This window comes from Mesoplodon bidens (genome assembly GCF_964165515.1).
Source record: "Mesoplodon bidens genome assembly, chromosome: 18".
Taxonomy (NCBI): domain Eukaryota; kingdom Metazoa; phylum Chordata; class Mammalia; order Artiodactyla; family Ziphiidae; genus Mesoplodon; species Mesoplodon bidens.
The window spans coordinates 13502051-13524770 of NC_138175.1; the positions used below are offsets into that span (position 1 = coordinate 13502051).

General features: G+C 53.3%; 1 protein-coding gene across 1 annotated transcript in view; it reads left to right on the plus strand.

The window, feature by feature from the left end:
• The window catches only part of FA2H (fatty acid 2-hydroxylase), a 55184-nt gene that overhangs the window by 24626 nt on the left and 7838 nt on the right, over window positions 1-22720 (plus strand). Inside the window, exons 2-4 of the mRNA XM_081217250.1 lie at window positions 6412-6504; window positions 17458-17600; window positions 18204-18310. Coding sequence (XP_081073376.1) covers window positions 6412-6504; window positions 17458-17600; window positions 18204-18310 — 343 coding nt within the window. The remainder of the gene's footprint in view (window positions 1-6411; window positions 6505-17457; window positions 17601-18203; window positions 18311-22720) is intronic.

A 22720-nucleotide genomic window follows, 5' to 3' on the forward strand; every position in this document is an offset into this window, starting at 1 on the left:
AGAGGACATCACGATTCATTAGCAGCCGGGAACTGGCACTGTACTGGGAGAAAATAGGGCTGGTGCTGCTGTTTCATTGGCTTCTTTCCCTGCAGCCTTGGACTGTGGCTGGGAGGATCTAAGGAGATCAAAATGCCCTCCACACCTCCTCCCCCATATTGCCCAGCATGTCCAGTGGTTCCCAGCTCAGGGTGGGCAGTGCCTGCCTACCTAGTCTCCTTAGCAGGGCACATTGACCTTCTCCCCTCAAGTAGGCATCCTGCCTGCCTGGGCCCCCAGACCCTAAACAGGCCACCATCTACTCAAATATACCATTCAGCACGTATTCAGGTGCTGACCCCGTGCCAGCTGCCAGGAACAGAGCAGTGAGCAAGTCAGCAGGGTCTCTACCCTCATGGAGCTTGCATTCTGGCCTGGGAGGCAATCACAGGGAAACGCATAGGAAAGCAAGATGCTTTCAGCCCCTGAATGATCGATACTTTGCCAGGCTCACCAGCTTCTCCCAAACAGCCTTGGGCCTGACCATAAATGTGCTTCTAGCCAGGTCTCCTGCCTGCCTTCCCAGGATGGAAAGGTCAGCGGGGCTCAAGAGAAGGGGTGGGTCTTCAGCTCCATTCTTGCTACCCTGGGACAATCTTGTGACCCTCGGGTAGACCCTCTAGGAAAGCTGTCATCTGACACAGGTGGGTTGGACGCCGCATGTCAAGCCACATCCATCAACACTTGGGCTGATTTTTCTTGTGAAAGCCATTGTGAGTCTGACTGCAGAATTACTCACTTCCCTTCCCCAAAGTCTGTAGCTAATGCAATCTGAAGGCAGGACCCAGAACAATTTCCAAAACCTGGAAAAGAGTCCATGTATTCTTCACTTGCCGCTGCTTTTTGGTTTTTAAAGGTTTTTGGTTTTCAGGCTTGCTTCCAGGATCAGGAGAGTCTTTTGAATAATGCATTGTGGAAGTTTCCAAGAAACTTTTTTTAAAAAGTCTTTTAGAGTCTGAGTTGTACCCTAGTCCCTAGGAATGACCTTTACACACTTCTGATTCATAGATGGTGTTTGCCCATGGAATTCAAGGGTGAGCCCAGCTCAACCATAAAATAAACACGGGGCAGGGAAGTCTGGAAACCATGGCTCAGATCAGTGTGTGTGGTGTGGCAGCTCCCAGCAGGACTCGGTTCCTGGAGCACCCGCCCCCTGCCCCGGTTCGGATGGGAGCAGCCCCCGAGTGCAAATGGGAGACCTTTTGAAAACTCACAACTAGACCCTAGAAAAAGAGTCAATAAAAGACGCACTAGAGGACACTTCCTTGTACCTGAGGGCATTTCTGTTCCTGGCAGCGCCCTCATGCTGCTTGCTCTGGTTCTCCTTGAAATCTCCTCCCGTATTGGAGCTGTGTACAATCTTGTGGTTAATAAACCTGGGCTCCTGCCATGGAGGGCTGTGGTCCCCCGATGAGGCCACCCAGAAAGCACCTTGCTTCTATTGTCAGTCTGCCATCTATTGGCCAAAAGCCTATCACCCACGACATGACTGCCTGGTGGTTCCAGGACCCTCAAGTTGTGATTAGCTGGGGTGGCAGGAGGACAGGAGGAAACAGCCTTCTCCCGTCCCTTCCTCCTCTCCTTCCCCCACCCTCCATGGCAGCGCACGGCCCGTGTCAGCCTTCAGACAGGTGCTGGTGCAGGACTCAAGGGCAGCGTCTTGGGAGAGTCCCTGACTGCTCAGGGCTGGGGAAGCAAGCTGGTGAGCCCGGTGCTGGGCAGGAGCCGCTACCCTTTCTCCTGGCTCTCAGGAAAGAGGCAGAGAGCCACGGGGATCCTCCCTCCATTTCCCTCATTCCACCCGGAATATTTCCAGCTGAATGACAACAACAACAAAAAACCCTTGAAAGTTCTGTTTTCATTTTCAGCCAACATCTCTCTGTGAAACTGGATTTTTAGTAATTTGTTAAGAAAACCTTGGAACTGGAACAAAGAGAGCATTTGACCTACTTCCTGTTACACAGAGACTAGAGACCCACACCGACCACCATGAACCAAGGAAACAATGACGTTCAATTAATGCTCACAAAACAAAATTTTAGGTTGTAATTTCTTCTGCATTAATAAATATTTTTAAATGGAACCTTTCTTTTTTTTATCCCCCTGTAAATTTGCCAAATGCCCTTCCTTGGGAAGAACTGCCTTTTATTCTGCAAGCATGTGTTTCCTACCTATTTCTTTCATTTATGTGAAATGCTGCTGCTAAGTTTTAAAATATTTTTTAATATGTTTTTTCATGTATTTATTTTATTTACTCTTCTTTTTTGGCTGCGTTGGGTCTTTGTTGCTGCGCACGGGCTTTCTCTAGTTGAGGTGAGCAGGGGCCACCTTTCATCGTGGTGTGTGGGCTTCTCATTGCGGTGGCTTCTCTTATTGCAGTTGCAGAGCACGGGCCACAGGCACGCGGGCTTCAGTAGTTGTGGCGCGTGGGCTCAGTAGTTGTGGCTCACGGGCTCTAGAGCATAGGCTCGGTAGTTATGGCACACGGGTTTAGTTGCTCCGCGGCACGTGGGATCTCCCCAGACCAGGGCTCAAACCTGTGTCCACTGCATTGGCAGGCAGATTCCCAACCACTGCGCCGCCAAGGAAGCCCCTTTTTTAATATTTTTATTTGGCAAAATAAGATGCTGGTAATTTCATGTCAGACTAATGTACTTTCAGTTCTGTTCATGCCTATCCTGTGGACTGTCCTTGGCCAAAGGGCACTGAGAATATATGGCCCAGATTATTGGACTTTGACCCTTGTGTCTGGGCACCACCCCACCCAGCCCGGATGGCATTCTAAGATGGTGTGTTCAGTGTCCTGGGCAATCTCTCTCTTCCAAGCAAATGTGCTCACCCCCCATACTTTATATATTTCCAAGGAGCATGAGCCTGGCAGAGTTTCAGGGCTCCACCCCGAGCAACACAGCCAGGATCCCCTGAGGTTCCTGCCACATCTCAGGGGTCTGGAGTGTCAGGGGATCGTGGCTGTGTGGCAAAGAGCAAACACTGAAACATGATCCACTCAAGAAGTGTGAGTGGAGATGTAATATTTTCAAGAGCCCACCCTAGGTAACTTGAAGAGAAGAAACAGTAATTTCCTGGCCTGTTAGAATCTATTGTTTGTCCACCATGGGACAAACAAGATCATGGCCCAGGCATGCAAACACAATAAGAGGAAGGAAATTGTAAATACCAACTGAGGCAGTGGGACACATGGAAAGTGTGACTTTTTTAACAGTTGGAACATGAAGAGCTCATTTCTGGCTAGAATGGTTAGGGAAGAAGTACATGGTTGTCAAGAGAATATTCTGGAGCCCAACTGCAGCTCTGCCCCTCATTAGCTGTGGGGCTCCTTCATGCCTTGGCCCTCTCATCCGTCAAGTGGGAATAATAATCATGCCTGCTTCATATGGTTGTTATGAAGATGAAAGGGCTGGGCACATGGTAGGCCTTCGTGAATATTAACCGTTGTCATCATGCTAGGTAGGATGACATTTGAGAAGAAAAACGTGAGGCATGTTTAGAAAATGGCAAGTCGGGCTTCCCTGGTGGCGCAGTGGTTGAGAGTCCGCCTGCCGATGCAGGGGACACGGGTTCATGCCCCGGTCCAGGAAGATCCCACATGCCACGGAGCGGCTGGGCCCGTGAGCCATGGCCGCTGAGCCTGCGCGTCCGGAGCCTGTGCTCTGCAACGGGAGAGGCCACAACAGTGAGAGGCCCGCGTACCGCAAAGAAAAAAAAAAAAGAAAATGGCAAGTTGTCCCTACCAGTGAGAGGGAAAAATTTAGGTTAATTCAAGGCGTGACAGGAGAAGAGCTTGGAAATACAGGGGAAAGACGTTAAATACAAGGAAGTCAAGGATAAGCCGACCTACAGAGGAAGATAGTGTGTTCCCTCTTAGGAATGTGGTCAGAGGGTCAGCCTGTAATGTCAGCCGTTGGAAACGTACTCCCGGAGCAAGGAGCAGGACCAGTGTTAGAGAGACGTTGCAGAGTCTTCTGAGCTGATGTGTGATTGGCACGTTGCAGATGTTCAAACACGTATGTCTGTGGATGAGTGGGTGACAGCAGTGGGTGTGGATCAGATCCTTCTAGGAGGGAAGAATTAAGGGAAGAGGCAGGGGACCATAGTGATACTTCACTGAGACCACCAGTCCCTGAAGAGGAGGCGGATATGGAACCAGGGCTTCCGTCCCCGCAAACCCCCCTCGATGATCCCAGTTCTTAGGGTTTCTCTGGTTTCCACCGCCTTCTGCCCTCCTGTCCATCACTACTCCGGGCACCCCAGTCTTCATCACAGTGGGTCTGCAGGTCCAGCTCGCCTCCTGGGCCACACAAGCTCTCCACACCACGCCAGCAGCAGCAGTCCATGAAAAAAGCTTCAGGTGGCTACTAGCTAAGTGAATGAGCCACATAAGATGGAGGTCAAAGTGCCAATGGAAGCTCAGTTCCCGTGGCCTGAAATAGGATGTTCCATGTGGGGGAGGCATGAGCCCTGCTGGGTTCTGGCCTGGTCCCATCACACCCACCTTGGAAGAGGAGCAGGAACCAATCATTATGCTTAGAGACCCTGTTATGTCCTAAGGGGGTCTTGTGGAAAAGCAGATGGCAGTGGTCCTCATGTATGTATAAGCTGCCAGGCGAAAAAGAGCCTGTACAAGACCTAGAGGGGAAGAGCCAGGAGTGGTCCCTGGAAACTGAGGCAGCCAGCTGAGCAGAAGGGAGACTTTCCTAAGGACTCGAGCTCTCAGAAAACAGCCCAGCCTTACGTGACCAGAAGCACAGGCTGGATAGATGTGTGCTCTGTGCCCAGTGCTGAAAAGTGATGACCATTTCTTCTGCTTCCAGTGGTTGTTTAGATGCATGTGCCCCAAACAGATCTGTGTCTGCCACTCAGGGATGTCTGAAAAGTGTAACGCAGACAAAAACATCAAATGCTAATTCGAGTGATAACCCCTTCCCTGCTTGGGATAGGTGGACCCCAAGACAAGCCTTTTGTGGAGAGAGCTGGATGGAGTTGTAGTGAATGAGAGGGGTTGGAGGTGCAGAGAAGAATTAGATCACCCTACTTAAGAAAGGACTTGGGGTGACCAGGAGAAAAGAACTATCCAGGAGGGAGGGAGAACCAATAGGTCCATGATTGGAGGCGCTCGGAGGTATATTAAGGGTAGAACAGAATTAGAAGGGACAAGATTCTTATATGACATTTGTATTTGATACTTAGGGAGTTTCCTTGTATGAAATACTATAAAATCCACTCCATCCTCAAGAGATCATCAGAGATGCTTTTTAGAAGAATTCAGGTATTAGCATGGTGACAAAGACTAAAAATACTGAGATACCCAGACCAAGACAGGACCATGAAAGCCCGCTTTTACTTGGGTTACAAATGGGTTTTCCCAGAAAATGACAGCGTCACTGTCACCATCAAGTTCTCTTCATTCATTTGGAAGCAAAAATGTAAGAATCATAGCAACAGAAACCCCAACTGGCTGCTCAAACACTCTTCTTGGGTTCTTGCCAATATCCAGGTTCCAAGGGCCCCTTCTCCATGGCCACCACAGCTTCCTTTAGTCGCAGGGACTCAGAGGACACTCCCCCCCACCCATCGGTAAGTGCTCTCCCCACCCTTCCTGGAGGGAAGCCTGCATTTTACCTACGTGCCGGCCTGCCCTCTCCTCTCCGGCCTCACCCCACATGACGTCAGGGCCAGCTGGAGCCATGTGATTTTCCCAGTACATTCCATTTCCTTCTGCCTTTGCCTCTTTGCTCCTTCCATTTGACCTTGAGCCCATCTGGGTTCTCTGCCAGTCCCGCCCCACCTGTGGCCGCTGACCCACACCTGGGAGTTCCTGGAGGGACGGCTTCCTCACGCTCTGCTGCCTTTCTTTCTTGTGGGCACGTGGACCTAGCTGCCCAGCCTGTGGCTCACGAGCTCTGTAGAATTACCAGGGAGAGAGGCAGGTGATGTAGTCATTGGGCGCGACCCAGTGAGCCTGCCAGGTCCCCTGGGTGCCACCCTGTGACTCTTTACCTGACACCTGTCAGGGGCCTGGGGAAAGGCTGGCAGGGATCTCCTGGGCCAGGGCATTCCCACTCACTGCTCTCATTTCCCTCCAGTCTCTCTGCCAGCTTCTATCCTCCCCCAGATCTTTTGCCTCTTGTTTTTATGGGTATTATTTTCTTGTTCAGGGAGAAGAAAAGTGCAGAGAATAAGACCACCCACATCAGTGTCTACCCTTTTTCAAGTGCGCTCGGTGCCCTTGATTTCTGCCCACCCTGTCCTGCCATGGTGCTGCCACCACTCCTGACTGCCTCATCGTGTGGCATTTGGGGGTTCTCTTCCCTCACCTACTGTGGGTAATCCCCTTGTGTCTTCTCTCCCCAGGGTTCCATGGAGAATGGGGCTGTGACCTCTGCAAGCACCCAGAAGACAGACCCTGCGATGGAGCCGAAGCTCAAAGAAGTGGACTGGGACAAGGTAGTGGGCACAAGACAGGGTGGGGTGATGGTCGGGGCTCCCAGGGCCGAGGGGAGGGTGCATGGAGCCACAGGCTATGGTTATTCATGATGTTTGCCCAGGGAAGATGAGGACCGAGGAGCAGGTGCCCACAGCTCACAAGCACGACCTGGGGCAGCAAACCTGGGCCGAGGTTATGGTGGGTCTGGGGAAACGACACACGAGATCTGTGCAGAGCCAGGCTCCAAAGACCCCAGAGGGAGGTCTCCCACAGGGACCCCTGAAGCTGAGAAGGGCACGATGACAGGGTCAGGAGGCCCAGACACGCCCAGCTTGGCCAGTGCACAAGACAGAGCTGCCCCAGGTGCCGGCCACCACTCTCAGGAGTGCCCGGCACGGGAGCCTGCTGAGGCCGGCAGGGAAAGTGCTGGAGCCTTCTGTAGCATGTGGCTGCAGAGCCCGATGACAAACCTCTCTTGGCGCTCGGAGACCAGCATCTTGCTGTGATTAGGCACACCCATTTGCTGGTTAGGGAAGTCCTAGAGGAGCTGGGTAATCACAGGTGGCAGTGGAGCCATGAGGAGGGAGGGGTAGCATTGTTGGGGGCTCTGGAGAGAACCAGACCTGGGTGTCATTTCCCTCCAACCTGGGTCATAGGACTTTCTCAATGTCATGTCTCCATTTCCTCCTGTAATAGACATAAGTGTGTATGTCTATAAATGTCCCCAACCTGTGCTGGACACTGGGAACAAGAGACCAACAGGACAGGCCATTGCTTTCAGGGAGCTCACAATATGGTACAGAGGGCAGATCTCCCCCCAGACATGTTATTACAACATGGGGAGATGCAAGAAGTACACCCAAGGGACACAGGTGACCAGAGGAGGCCCCCACTGATTGTTTGCTGGGCCCCTTTTGCCAGGACTCCTGAGGCCCTGGCCCCAGGAACTCAGAGATGGCATCTGTCACATGGGAATCGCCTCTGCCTCTGGGGAAGCCCATCAGCCCAGGGCAAAGACGCCTTTGGGTGCTTCACTAAAGAGGCCAGGACAAGTTGTCCTGTGCCCCATCCCCTTCAAGCAGGCCTGTGACCGAAAGGGAAATTGAAGGCCATCAAGGGGAAAGGCTTGCATAGGCCATGCAGTATGTCCCCAGAGGGCTCACTGGATCTGGTCTCCTGACCTTGACGCCGGACTCAGCCACGATTGCTCATTGCCCAGGCCAGGGGCACAAGTTGAGGGTCTCAGTACAAACGGCTGACTTCTCTGGAAACTTTGGGGACCTGGGCTTGTTCTTCACGAGGGCAGGATGGAGGGGGAGACGGCCAGCTTGAATGGGACAAGGATCTTGGAAGCTGGTGGAGTCAGGACCTCGACTTGAAAAAGGAGCTGTGGTGGAAGACGAGGAAGGTGTGGGGATGAGGGTAGGACCAGAGAGTGAGCTGCAGCCTGTCGAGCTCTGGGCTCAGCGGCCAGTGGACGGTGCTGAAAGGACCACATGAAGAGGGGTCCTTGGGGCCAGCATCTGTGGGCTTGGTTTAGGGGTTGAAGGTTGGAAAGAAAATACTCTACAGAGAGCTGAGCAGGCCTGGGGTGGGGAGGCAAGAAAGAATCATCCTAGAAGGGAGGGGACTGTCACACCAGCCTGGCTGGGGACTGGGTCCCCAGGGGAGGGGTCCTCCCAGTTTCCCTGGGCTGCCCTCAGCACAAGGCAGAGGGATCAAATCCCCCAGGCCTGTTCTGCCACCCACCCCGCCCCCACCCAAGGGGAAGAGAGGCCTCCTCTCCCCCTCCTCCCCGGGCCCTGCCCAGGCTCCTCTCCAGCACATCCAGGTCATACCTGACTCACCTTCCCCGCCTCTGTCACTCTCTCTCTCTCACACACACTCTCTCTCTTCCTCCTCTCCCTCTTCCTTTGTCCCTGGGCTGAGAGAGAGGGGCAAGGGCTGGCCCAGGAGACGGTGTGGAGACCCACTGGGAGCAATGGGGGGTCAGCTTCGTGCCTCCCCCAGGCCCTGAGAAGACCCAGCACGAGGAACTCACTTCCCAGGGAGAGCGGGCAGTGCTTTCCTTGCTTTTTTTCCTTTTTTATTCATCTACCACGTGGTCAGTCCCAGCCCCTTTGTGGGGAGATGAGAGGCTGGGAGACCCCCCCATCTGGCCAGGGTCTGGACCCTGAGGAGCTCTAGAGAAAGGCCAAGAGGTCAGCAGCTTTGTCTCAGCCGGGGGTCCCGGGCCTGGGGTGGACTTGCCAAGGTTAACCCTTCATGTTTTGCATTCATGGGAAGCCCCTCTAGGTGCTGCTAAGGAAGGGAGTCTTGGTTACCATGGCCCAGCCTCCCTGGTCCTAGAAGCTGGGGGACAGAGTCAGCCATGCTGGAAAGCGTGAGGGGAAACTGGGATGGGGGTGCTGGGGCAGAGAGTGGAGGGCGGAGAGTTCTGAAAAGACAGGAGAAAAGGCCAGGAGGCGAGCCCGGGGGGCCCTGCCCTGCTTAGAGGTGCAGTATCGTTTTGACTTTCGAGCTCTGCATGGGATTGTACTGGAACAATTTCTGAATCATACCTTGCATCACCTCTTGGGCAGGACCCAAGTTTCCTTGTGGGATAAGAAACCAGGTTGTAGCTCCTTACCCCACGCTGTGCCCTACCTGTCTCTCCCTGTTTCCTGGAACCCAGCCAGCTCGGAACCTACCCCAGTACAGGTAGATGGAGCGCCCACTGCTCCTGGCTTCTGGGCACACCTGTTCCATTTGTTCCATGACCTCTTTTGCTCCTTCACTGTGTCCTTGGCAGGGCTTCCCATTAGGGGGCCAGGGTCCTGGGAACCAGATTGAACTAGTGTGATTTGAGGGGTTTGCAGAGCCCCCTGCCCAGATCCCCTGGGACAGCGGAGTTCACACTGAATTAACTCTTCTTTCATTGAGCTCTTACAGCTGTAGGCTAAGCACTTTAATGATATTATCTTTTATCAACAACACAAGGTGATAATGATCCTGATTCAACTAATGAGGAAGAGCTTCAGCCCAAGGTCAAAGTCACTCTGAGGGTTAGCGTAGGGGATCACAGCTGAGCCTCCTGCCCGGCCCCCTCCATGTGTCCTGGAGCCCTTCCACCCTGGTGGCTGGCCAAAAATAAGACCCTGAGGCCTGTGACTGGGGGGGGGGTGGCAGAAGGCATGGAGGAGGCCAAGCAGGTACTCAGGGAGGTGTCTTCAAAGCTTGGCACCTCCACTCTGCATCCTGCTTCCCTCAGGCTCCTGGAGGCCGCCAGCAGGTGTCACAGGGCAAACTGCAGCTCCCCAACCTCCCTGCCCCCCCCCACACACATATCAGGGGCTGCCTGGCAAAGATGTTGATTTTGCCCAGTGAGTTTTACCCTTTCACGACCCTCACATAAGTCACTGAGAACTTGGGCAAGTAGCACCTGGATCTGAACCAGCGCCCCTCGGGCAGCCGCCCCTGGGACAGGGCCGACCTCGACACCATGGGTGCTGGCTTCCTTTCCAGGACTCTGCCCCCCAGTCACCTGGGGCCCCCTTGAGCCTCCCTTCTCCCTTTGGCCCTCCCCAGAGTAGGGGTGTGGAGGGTCTGGCTGCAGAGGGATCCACAGGGTGTCCCCAGGATTGTCCTCCTGGCCCAGAGCCTCTCAAGTTTCCTCCCTGCTCGTCCCCTTGCCCGGAGGTCTGGGCCCCTCTTCTAAAGAGCTCAGCTATGCTCAAAAAATACACCCCGGGGAGACACCAGGCAGGCAGGCTGGGCACTGCCCTCTTTGTCCCTGCAGGGGCAGTGGACAAGGCAGGCTGGGGGGCAGGAGGTGCCACTGGATGACCACAGGCAATTGCGGCCTGTTTCTCCAACAAGAAGAAGGAGGAGGGCTTCCCTGGTGGCGCAGTGGTTGAGAGTCCGCCTGCCGATGCAGGGGACACGGGTTCGTGCCCCAGTCCGGGAAGATCCCACATGCCGCGGAGTGGCTGGGCCCGTGAGCCATGGCCGCTGAGCCTGTGCGTCCAGAGCCTGTGCTCCGCAATGGGAGAGGCCACAACAGTGAGAGGCCCGCGTACTGCAAAAAAAAAAAAAAGAAGAAGGAGGAAATTATTCCTGCCCTGTATTGTGTGTGGTATCGAAAAGTGAGTTGCCAGTGAAAGACCACCCTGCCTGGCCTTGGGCTGGGCAGCCGGGGCAGGACTGCAGTGGTACTGGCTTTCTGCACAGCATGCCATCCTTCCGCTCTCCATGGGCCTCGGCCTATTCGCCCCCCGCTCCCTGTCACTCTCATCCCCTGGACCTTCGCAGCGGGGAGCATGAGGCCACCTCCTCTGGGTATGGGAAGGTTATAGGGCACGGGCAGGGGAGGCAGAACCCGCCCCTGTGGACTTGAGCTTGTCCAGCTGGGAGCCCCCAGTTAGACCTCAGGGGACAGGCCTGCACTCACCCCTGCAAGGCCACCAAGAGCCGCTGCACTAGACACCCCTGCTGGATCCCTCACAGACTCTGTGCCAGAGAACCCACTGCCGTGGGGGTCCTGAGCCAGCTGAGAGCGGGCCTCCTGGCCCTGGGGTTAGGACCTCGGGCGGCTGAGGTGCAGCATACGTAGATGAGCATCTGGCCTAAGTCTCCTCATCTGTCAAATGAGCTCATCAGGGGCCCCATCTCTCAAAATTCTAGCTTCCAAGAATATTGGACCTGAAGTCTGAGCCCAGGGGCCTGTTACAAGGATGCAGAAAGAGTGGCTGGAATTCTTGTCCTTCACGGGCACCGCCCCCCGCCCCCGCCCCGCCCCCGCTCCTGCTGGTTGGAAGCCCCTCCCCCACCTCCCTGGCCCAGAAAGCTGCCCTAGAGCTGGGAGCTCTGGGGTTTGGGTACACATTTCTTTCAACAATCGCCTCAGCTCACAGCTGCGGTGGTGGGAGGAGCTGCTGACAGAGGGCAGCTGCCCCCTCTCCCCACATTTGCCCCTCGCCCTGTCTGGGGATGAGCAGCTTCCCACTCCTGAGCTGGGGCTGCCCCTGGAAAGAGTTATGGGCCACCTGGCCCCTGTGCTGCCCAGGAGGAGGGGCCTCTGGAGAATGGGTGGGGCGAGAAAAGAGGCCCCTGCCCCACCCTGGCAGCGCCCTTCCACCCACCCTCTGGGCAGCAGGCTGCCCTTTTCCCCCGCTGGCCCTGCTGCAGCTGCATTCCTGGCATAGCCTGGGGAGACTCCCTCCCCCTCCCTCCCGTTAGGGCAGGGATAGAGCTGCCTGGGGGAGGGGAATGGGACACCAGGTGTTTGGGCCAAACTCACCCCGACTTACACGACTTACACGTGTGCTCCCTGGGACTTGGCCTGTGGCTCTGGGTCTTTGAGTTCACTCAAGCCCGCCCCCCCACCGCCACCCTCAACAAGTGCACTCAAGAGCAGTTTCTGGACGTATCCTCACCCTTATCCATGCAGTCTGGCTTTAGCTGGGTGACCCTGAGTGAATCACTTGCCCTCTCTGAGCATCAGGTTCCACAGCTGTAAAAGGAGGATTTGCTATCGTGAGGGTAGCAACGGAAACCCCCAGATGCCTGGGAACTGGAGGCGTGATCAGTGGCCTGTTCCCCCCTCCTTCCCCCACCCAGCCTCCTTCCGAGTCCCGCAGACCTTTGCTGACGCCTTCCCTGTCTTCCCTGAGCCTTAGGAAGTAGGGTGGGAGAGGGCCAGGAGCAGGCACCAGCTCTGGAGGAAGAGAGCCATTTATGTGGGAGGGTTAAGGGGCCAAGGGGTCCCGGCCAGGTAGAGTAGGAAGTGAAATTTATCCTGAGTCCCTTCCCACCTCATTGGATCCGAGCCATCATCTCTTGCCATCCTCCCTTCTCAGCCAGTTGCCATGTTGGAAATGACCAGCAAGCGAGAGGTGTTGAATTAGCACCCACCTGAGACTTTCTCATCAGTGAGCAGGACTGGAAGAGAATTGAGAAGAGACACCCTGTGTGTGCATGTACTGTCTAAACCAGGGTGGAGCCCATGGTGAATGTCCCAGCTCCTGGGAGATTGTGTGGAGGATGTTACGAGCTTGGGGGAGGCGGGAAGGGAGGCTCCTACTACAGGACCAACCAACCCTATCTGCAGAGTCACCTAACCCCTCTGGGCCTCAGTGTCCTCCTTCTCAAAGTGGGGAGGAAGTCAGCCAAGCTGGATTTCTACACTTAATGTGGAAGGGTAGCTTTACTGCCCCTGGAATAGCAGGACTGCCAGCGGGGCGAGTGCAGGTGTCAGCCTTTGAGGACTGAGGGGGATTTTGCAGACAGGAAAGTGAGCCTTCTTGGGATTCCTCTGCTGTGGTCCTTCATCCCCCAGGGTGAAGTGGCCCTTCCTGGGCACCAATGAGGGCTACCTTGCAGAAATGCACGGGGGGCTAGACACAGAGCCCAGGTTCCAGGCCCTCCAAGGCCAGACAGCAGGTCAGAGGACCCTTGGGACCAACTCAAGACAGCAAGTCCGCCCTTTGTACAGTGGCCAGTGCCCACTGGTCTAGCCAGGGAGGAACCCAAGTCATGTCCAAAGATCCAGTGGGCAACAGGCCATCAAATGAGAGACGCTTGTGTCTGGGGGGAGAGGCTGGCTCTGCTTCCATCATGCCTGTAAACAAGCAGCTCTCCGGCCATCTGACTCCAGCTTCTCCATACATTCTCTGTCCGTCTGTCCTGTTCCCTTCGCAACAGCATGTTAGATTCAGTCTGGAGTCCCTGCTTGGTGCTAGACCTAGACGTTTCCTCCTGGGTCTCAACTGAATCAAGCTTATGAATCCCATGCTGTTTTCTGTTCACTTTACAAAATAAGGGCAAAACGGATCAACAGAAAAAAATTTCCCAAACCACTGCTTGGCTGACAGAGAGGCCTGCCTGTTCACATACCTGTGCCACAGCTGGAAATGTTCCTTGTCTAAGGTAGCTGAGTCTGAATTAAGTGTCGTGTGTAACATGCAAAAGTGGAACACGTAAAAACCAGGGCTTTCACTTGAGATAGATGGTGATAAGCTATGGATGCATATTATCATCCTTTGAACAGCAAATAAGAAATATACAAAAAGGCATAGCTAAAATGCCATCAGAGCAGATAATATAGAATATTTTAAATTCTTGATCAACACAAACAAGTCAAGAAGGGAAGAACAGAGAAAGCAAAGAGCAAGACAACATTAAATGTAAATGGACTGAACACTCCAGTTAAAAGCCAGAGAGTGTCTGACTAGATCGAAAAGCAAGACCCAACTATACACTGTCTGCAAGAGATGAACTTTAAATTTAAAGGCATGGGCTTCCCTGGTGGCACAGTGGTTGAGAGTCCACCTGCCGATGCAGGGGACGCGGGTTTGTGCCCCGGTCCGGGAAGATCCCACATGCCGCGGAGCGGCTGGGCCCATGAGCTATGGCCGCTGAGCCTGCACGTCCGGAGCCTGTGCTCCGCAACAGGAGAGGCCACAACAGAGAGAGGCCCACGTACCGCAAATAAATAAATAAATAAATAAATAAATTTATTTAAAGGCATGTGCAAGGTGAAAGTAAAAGGGTGGGGAAAGAAAGACCATGCAAACACCAAGTATAAGGAAGCCTTGCTAAAATCAGACAAAGTGGACTTCAGGACAAGGAGTGTTACCAGGGACTATCCCAATGAAGGGGCCAATTCATCAAAAATGTCTTAACTGGGCAGCCTTGGACAAGTTACTCACCTTCAGTTTCCTCATCTGCAAACGACAACAGTAAAAGTATCCACCTAGTTATGGGTACAGTGAGAATCACAGGATTTAACTCACGTCAGGTGTTTAGAAACATGCTTAGCACATAACCAGTGCTCTGTGACTCTTAGCCCTCAGTGTTGTTGCATCTGGGACAAAGCCTCAGGCTCTCACCGTGATCCTGGCTGAGCTTCTTCTGAGGTGAGGCTCTGCAGGCTGTTTCAAGATAAGATGTGAATACAGGCCACTACCTGGTTCCTCCAGGTGTGTGTTTGTGTGTGTGTGTGTGTGTGCGCGTGTGTGTGCGTGTGTGTGTGTGTGTGTACCTGGTTCCTCCAGGTGTGTGTGTGGGGGGGCGGGCCAGGAGGAGCGCAACGACCAGGTGGGGTTTGTATGATTACCTGGTTTAATTGGTGCTGGATGGGATGGCTCCAGGCTGACCTGGGTCATCTTCCAGCCTGAGAAGCATGAAGGCAGTCAGCACCTGGGACCTGCCAAGTTCACATGGCAGGAACCACAATTATCTTTGGGCCTTTCCCTTTGGTCGCCGGCACAGAGAGAGTGCTCGGTGACCTTCCCCACTTGCCCCGAGACTTCCAGCCCACTGCTCCAAGGCTGTGATGGCAGGGCTAGCTTCACCTCTGGTATGGCTGGGAGCCCTGCTGGGGCTGAGCCAGCTTTGGCATGGAGGCCAGTGCAAGGATGAGGTTCCAGCTGGGGCTGCAGGCAGGTGGGTTTCTGAATCACGATTGATTTTTTCTCCCAGGCTTCAGTGCTCTTCCTCCATATCCATCCCTTGCTCTTCTTCATTCCTTTCCTGACACCACGCCCCTGTCACCTGCAGTGGCCGCCGAATGCCCTGCATCGGACGTTCATTGACACCCACTGAGCACCAGACACTGGGCACATGGTGCCCTCTCTCCTATTGTGGGTGGTGGGTCCAGGCACACCCGGCTTTACAGACGAGAGAGCCGAGAGGCTCTGAGAGGTAAAGGCACTTGCCCAGGATCCCACAGCTGATAAAAGGCAGAGTCAGGCTTTGAAGGTGGTCACCTGACTCCAAGGTCATTTTTCTTTACTGATTTTGGTCTAGATTAATCTTCAATACACCGACTCATCAGAAATCTTCAAGGGCTTCCCATTGTCTTCAAGGGCTTCTGCAGCCTCCAAACTTTTTTGACCTTGCATCCCTATTAAGTAAAACGTTTTGAGCACATTCTCCATTATATGTCCATTTAAATTATCTACAAATTATTTGTGCGAGCTAATGTACTCTTGTATTATGTACATTAGAAAACATTCAATATGGTTTATATATGAAAGAAACATATCAAAAAGAGTCTCTAATATTTTCTCCTCACCTCTGGGGATCAGCCTGTGAGTATCCCTGGGGTACACATACATCCCTACCTTGGAGACAGCCAGCCTGGAAGATGAAGTGACAACTCCTGGGCCTGATACTGGGTGTTCTGTCATCTAAAGCCCTCAGCAGATCTCTTTCTACTGCCCCACAGACCAATGTCAAGGAATCAAATGGGCCACAGTCATTCTCAACTCCACATCTATGCCCACACTCCCTCCCCACCTCCTTTCCCTTCTCCCGCTTCCCAAGTATTCCATACTGTATGAACTCAACCCAAACCCTAGGTTCTGTGCAAAGCCCTCCTCTCCTACCCTAGACCAGGTCATTTGTACCAATCATTCTGCCTCCCAACCTCAGCCTGCCTGCATCACCATTAAATTATCTTGCCTGGTATGTCTCACCTTGCTGAGTACTTTATGTGGGTACCATTATTATTACTTTCATTTCATAGCTAGGTAAACTGGGGCTCAGAGAGGTCAAGTAATTTCCCCAAGGTCACACAGTAAGTTATAGAGCCTGTCTCTAGAGTCTGAACTGTGCTTCAGCACTAAGCTATGTGAAGCAAAGATGGTCTCTTACATTGTTGTTTATTCTTTCCAGCAACTAACATAGAAATATAGATATATGTCAAGCAAAGTGCTGAACGAATGATTGTTTGAATGGGTGAATGAATGAATTACACAGGCCACCACTAAGAAGAAAACCTTTGGACTTCCCTGATGGGGCAGTGATTAAGAATCCACCTGCCAGTGCAGGAGACACGGATTCGAGCCCTGGTCCGGGAAGATCCCACATGCTGCAGAGCAACTAAGCCTGTGCGCCACAACTACTGAGCCTGCGCTCTAGAGCCCGCATGCCACAACTGCTGAGCCCGTGTGCTACAACTATTGAAGCCCATGTGCCTAGAGGCCATGCTCTGCAACAAGAGAAGCCACCACAATGAGAAGCCCATGCACCACAACGAAGAGTAGCCCCTCCTCACAACAACTAGAGAAAGCCCATGCACAGCAACGAAGACCCAATGCAGCCAAAAATAAATAAATAAAAATTCATAAAGAAAGAAAAAAAAAGAATATGCCTGCCAATGCAGGGAACATGGGTTTGATCCCTGGTCTGAGAAGATCCCACATGCCTCGAGTCAACTAAGCCCATGCACCACCAACTACTGAATGCATACTCTAGAGCCTGTGAGCTGCAACCACTGAGCCCGCACACCATAACTACTGAAGCCCTCGTGCTCTGGGGCCTGCGTGCTGCAACTACTGAAGCCTGCACCCCTAGAGCCTGTGCTCCACAACAAGAGAAGCCACCGCAATCAGAAGCCCACGCACTGCAATGAAGAATAGCCCCCACTCGCTGCAACTAGAGAAAAGCCTGTGCACAGCAACGAAGACCCAGTGCAGCCACAGAAAAAAAGAAGAAAGCCCTTGTTGGAGGAGAAACGGCCTACTTGATTCCTAGTACAGAATGTATTGGCTCCTATACCTAAAGAATCCTGGTTAAGACTTCAAGCTTCATGCATGGCTGAATCTGGGCACTCAGATGTCATCACCAGGATTCAGTGTCTCCAGCTCCTGGTTTGGCCATCCTCTGTGTTGACTTCATCCTCAGGCAGCCTTCACTGGCAACTCCAGGGTCATGCCCTGCCAACCTAGCAATCCCAGCAAGAGGAGAGGGTTGTCCGATGGCTCATTGAACCAGCTTAGGCCATGGGCCTATCCTGGATCCCATTTCTGTGGCCCTTGGGTTGGGATGAACAGTTAGTCCCCAAGCACTGGAGCAGGAGGGTTGGTAGCTCCACACAGACCACATAAGCTGAGGTGGGGCTGTGGAGTAGGATGCTGTAACCAGGAGATGGGAGAATGAATGTGCACAGGTGTGAACTTCAAGTGTCCACTTGACTTTATCTCTTGCAGGACCTGGTAGACTGGCGGAAGCCCCTACTGTGGCAGGTAGGCCACTTGGGAGAGAAGTACGATGAGTGGGTCCACCAGCCGGTGTCCAGGCCCATCCGCCTCTTCCACTCAGATCTCGTCGAGGCCCTCAGCAAGACTGTCTGGTGAGCCCTGCTCTCGGACCATGGTGGGCTATCCCTCTCTCCTGATGGTGCCAGTCAGATGCAAAGGGGAAGGGGCAAATGGATCCCTCCCTGGAGCCCAGAGCTGTACTGTAAGCTCTTGGCGATAGTGGAACATGCCATAGGCATAATCCATTCATATGCATGATTTTGTCCACTGAGTGACAATCCAACATGTAGCCAGAAAACACTTTGAATGTCACTCCTGTTCTACTCCAGACTCCTGTGAGGGGTTTCTAGCCTTCCCTGCCCATGGCGGACTATTTTGCCTGCAATTAGCCCCTCTGCCACAAGAGGTCAGCACCTATCTAGCTGCACTGTTAGCCAGAGGGACTCTTTTTTTTTTTTCCTGCCAGTACTTCATCTCAGAGACTGAGACAGACTCACAGCTTCTCTCTTCTTTTCTCCTCCTCCCCTCCCCACCCCCCACATCAGTGTTCCCTGGACCGCAGGTCTCCATATGCTTTGTGCACATGCTTTGGTATCATCTCATCCCTCTCTAGTTGAGAGGTGTGTCTCTAGGGAAGTTGGACCCTCTCGAGCTTCTGTGCATGTATATCTCTCACCCTGACGACCTTCCTGCAGGTACAGCGTCCCCATCATCTGGGTTCCCCTGATGCTGTATCTCAGTTGGTCCTACTACCAAACCCTCGCCCAGGGCAACGTCCGACTCTTCACGTCCTTCACCACAGGTAATGTCGGGTCCTTCCTCAATTGCTCCTGTGGCTCCTGAAGGCCAGAGACCTTGGTGCTCTCCCTGGTCCTGAGTTTCTGAGAACATAGTATCCTAAACCATATCACAAAGGTTTTAAAATGAGGTCTATCTGTAGAAATATTCTTCCAAAAGAAATGTCAGACCTCCCCACCCTCCACAAAGTGAGTTTTAAAAAACAACCAGCCACACATTAGCAGACACTAAATGAAATCATTTCATCAAGTGGTGTAACAATAAAGACGGGGGTTTCTCACTGAGTCTAAGAATAGAAAAAGTGTGACCTGGGATTGTTTGTCAGGAAACTAAATGAAGTCATTTCACCAGGTGGCACAGCAGAGAGCTGAACTTGGAATGGTTTACGAACAGAACACAGATTAGAGCCTGGGAGAGAAGGATCCCAGAGTGTCCTAGAATGTCCCCCAGGGCAAAGGCCTGGCAGCAGAAGCCCTGACTCAGAGTAGCAACCCACTAACCTCTACTGAGCACTTATCACATGCCTGGTGCTTTCCAGGGACCATCTCATTTAACCCTCCCAACAGCCCCACAAGAAATAGAGATAAGGAAATGGAACCTCAGGAAGTCAAGCGAGCAATTCAGGGTCACGTGGCTAGGATGTAGATGCTAGGTACCACCCAGGCGGGCAGGGGACAGAGAGAAGGGCTGACATGGGGTGACTTCCAAAGAGCCTGTGAGGCTGAGTCTCTCAGGGCAGCCACAGGTTTGGGCCTCTTCTGCCAGCCCACTTCCCAATTTCATCACCTACCTTTGGTCTCCAGGTGCATGCCACCTGCCCAGGTAATCTGTCCGTCCTGGCAGAACCTGCTTTGGGGAAGTGCTTGCCCATGGCAAATGGCTCAGACAGAGGCCGGGTAGGGGAACAGGTGGGAGAGGGGTGCTGGGAATAGCTCAGATGGGCTTTCCTCTCCTGATCACATGTCATGTTCTGAACTGTGAGCCTCTGAACCCCTGTCTCTGCCAGACACAGGCTCCTTCTCTCCACACTCCAAGGCTCTCTCCTGCCCGCCTCCCCCAGGAGGAGAAGTTGAGGGCTGAATGGTTTAGATGAGAGGGGCCACAGCCACAGCGCTGGGAGCCCCAGTTTTCCCACCTGGTCCAGGATGGGGAAGGGCTGAGCCAGCTGCAGGAAGTCCCCCAGAGCCCAGGCTGCTCCCGGTCCCCAAGGGTTAATGTGTGTACCCCTCGAGTCAAGGTTACCCTTTTCTGCCCACGCTGAATAGCTTAGGCACAGCACAGGGCTTGTTGCTGAGACAGCCTGCTCACTGAATCACCCACTGTCTGCCGGGCGCTCCCCTAACAATCACCAACAGTGGCAGGGCCGCCAGGGCTGGGGCCGGAGGGGGAACGGGATGCCAGAGCTTTGGCCCAGGTCCCTTTGCAGGATTCCTCCAGAGATGCCACTCGGTACCAGCTCCGGCCTGATGGGCTGACGGGGGTGATGCTGGGGTGAGGGGGCGGGCGGAGACTTGACCTATAGGAGGGGACTCTTCTGCGAGGCAGGGAGGGTGATTCGACGGCTTCATCAGAACCACAGGCCTCTGCAGAGAACTGAAATGTGCTGTCTAATAAAGGTCTAGTGTAGGGGGTTAGTGGGGCTGTGACCATGATGCCAGCGATGGTGGCATGAGAGCCACACACGCCTCCCTCACCTGCAGCTCATCAAGCAAGGCACAGGCCACAGGGAGAAAAAAATAGAGCCACAAAGCAAGGCAAGTGGAAACTCAGCAGGGTCCCAGCACAGCTGCTGGACCAAGGGTGCACTGGAGGAAATGCAGGAGACTCAGGGTGCCAGGGAACAGTGGAAGCTGCACGGAGACACCAGTGCAAGGCTGAAATTCCTAGGTGCATGTGTGAAAATGCTTTGGAAAGCAGAGGGCTTCTGCACATCCAGGCTGGCCCCCAGCACAGTTCCTGGAGGCGCATTAGAGTGAGTGCAGAGCAGCGTCCTAGGCAAGGATTCAGGCCTCCATGCGATTGTGGAGGGAGCCCCAGCAAAGGTCAAGACCAAAGTCTGTGGCCAGGGAATACTTCTGTATGTCCAGTCCTGTCCCTGCTGATAAGAGAGCTACACAGCAAGGAAGGGCTCCTGCACTCTGGGGCAGGGGGGCGGGGGAGCTGGGAAACTCCTTCTCTCCCAACCAGGGACCCTCCAGAGCCCTGCAAGGAGAACTGAGAAAACACAGCACAAGGAGGACTGTGTGGAACTTAGATGTACTTTGACTCATTATATTTAAAAATTGTTGTTGCTACTTGTTATATATGAGGCATATTATATTATTATAAGTATTAATATACAATATATTATCCTTATATATAAGATATATATTTATCACATAATCAGGTGTTATATTCCCTCTGTCTTAGCCACAGCCCTTCACGAGTGGTAGGATATTTTACTGTTGAGAAAACACGTAGATGGTACAGAGCTGGGATCTGAACCCAGGTCTGCAAATCCAAAGCCCAGGCTCCCTGCACTTCACTAGGGTGTCCTGAAAGACCCCAGAGGTGTCCAGCCTTCCCTCAAAGTGGGACCTGGCCACCCAGAGCAGCCCAGCCAGGGCTGGATGGCCACTGACAGGCAATGCTGTCAGGCAAGTGTCTCATGCCAGATGTGGACACAGCAGGCCCCACTGATGAGAACTGTCAGACCAGCTCAACACCTGATTTGAGAAAGATTGGCTGGGTCCTTTGGGGATTGCACCTTAGCTGCGTTGTGTGTTACTTTCCAGGCAAGGTGTGAAAAATCCTTCCTTAGCTTAGAGACTCATTTGGAACCGTCTATCAGAATGGCCCTGGGCCTGGAATCTGGTCCAAAGAGTAGGAAAGCCACCTCTCCTCCTCACCTTCCTGGGCTCTCTCCTTACTCACTAGTTTCCTGCGGTCATTCACACTGGGCACAGTCCTTCAGAAGTGCTTTCTTAAACACAACCAGAGGCTGCCACTGTTCTGCTCTTAGAACAGTACGGGTCCAATCTCATCTTTGTCCAGCCCTCCAGAGAGACTTGGGCTGGCCCCTGAATCTCCCACGAGTGTCTGAGCACCTGCTGTGCTAAGCACAGGAGATACAGAACGAAATACCCACTCTGCCCGTAAAATGCTCACAACCTGGTGGGGACAAATGAGTAGAACAGCAGCCATAGCTCAACATGATAAAGGATGATGTGGCAGGCCTCGAACCCGGCCCAGGTCGGGGCAAAGGGCGTCTGCGGAGGCTTCTCACAGGAGGAGACACGTGGGGTAAGGAAGAGAGAGGGAATTCCAGCGAAGGAAAAGATATGTGTGGGTGGGGAACGTGGGCATCTCAGGAGCCACAAGTGGTTCGGTTTGGCCCCCGTACAGGGTGATGGGGCAATGAGGCAGGGATGTGGCTGGCAGGGCTGGGTCTCAAGGGAGCTCGAGTGCCAGGCTAGGGGTTTGGACTTTACCTAAAGAGAACGAGGCACCACAGGAGGGTTTTAACACATGTAGGGGCAGAGAGTTGGAGTAGGAAGCGGATGCAGCCACCGGGTGATGAGGCGGTGGGGGCGTCAGAGCAGGGAACTGAACCAAGAGATTTTTTTAAAAATTGAGGTGAGATACATATAACATAAACTGAACCATTCTGAAGAGAACAATTCAGTGGCATTTAGTACATTCACAGTGTTGTGCCACCACCACTTTTGTCTAGTTCCAAAAGGTTTTCATCACCCCAAAAGGAAACCCCATCCCCACTGAGCTGCTGCTCCCCATTCCCCCCCTCATCCAGCCTCTGGCAACCACCAGTCTACTTCTGTCTCTCTACATTTGCCTATTCTGGACATGCCATATAAATAGACTCCTACAATATGTGGTCTTTTGTGTCTGGCTTTTTCTTTACTTTGCCAGAAGATACTAAGGAGAGGCAGCTGGCAGAGCTTGGTGACATGTTGGACACGGGAGAGAGGAATAAGTTGAGCCTTAGGTAATGTGTGGAAGTCATTAACCCCCCCCCCACTGAGGTGCAGTCTGGCGTGATAGGGTGGGCAGGAAGGAAGGAGAAGATGATTGGCTTCATTTGGAAGCTGCTGACCTTGGAGGCGGGACTGTGGACAGCTGCATGGAGATGCCCAGTAGCAAGTGGCTGTCCAGGGCTGAGCTGGAGGCATAGATCTGGGGCTTGTCAGCAGGCAGGTGTGGCTGACATCCTAGATCAAACAGAGAGCATATAAGAGGGGAGGGTCAAGGTTTTGACCCTGGGGACAGAGGCAGTTTCCACGATGGAGCCTGACAAAGGGCATCTAGAGAAGAGGAGAAAAGCCAAGTATCCCAGCAGGCAGGGAGTGGAGCTGTGTGTTCAAACCTTGTTGGTTCCAGTTCCTTTGAGAATCTGAAAATTTGTGGACTCAACCCC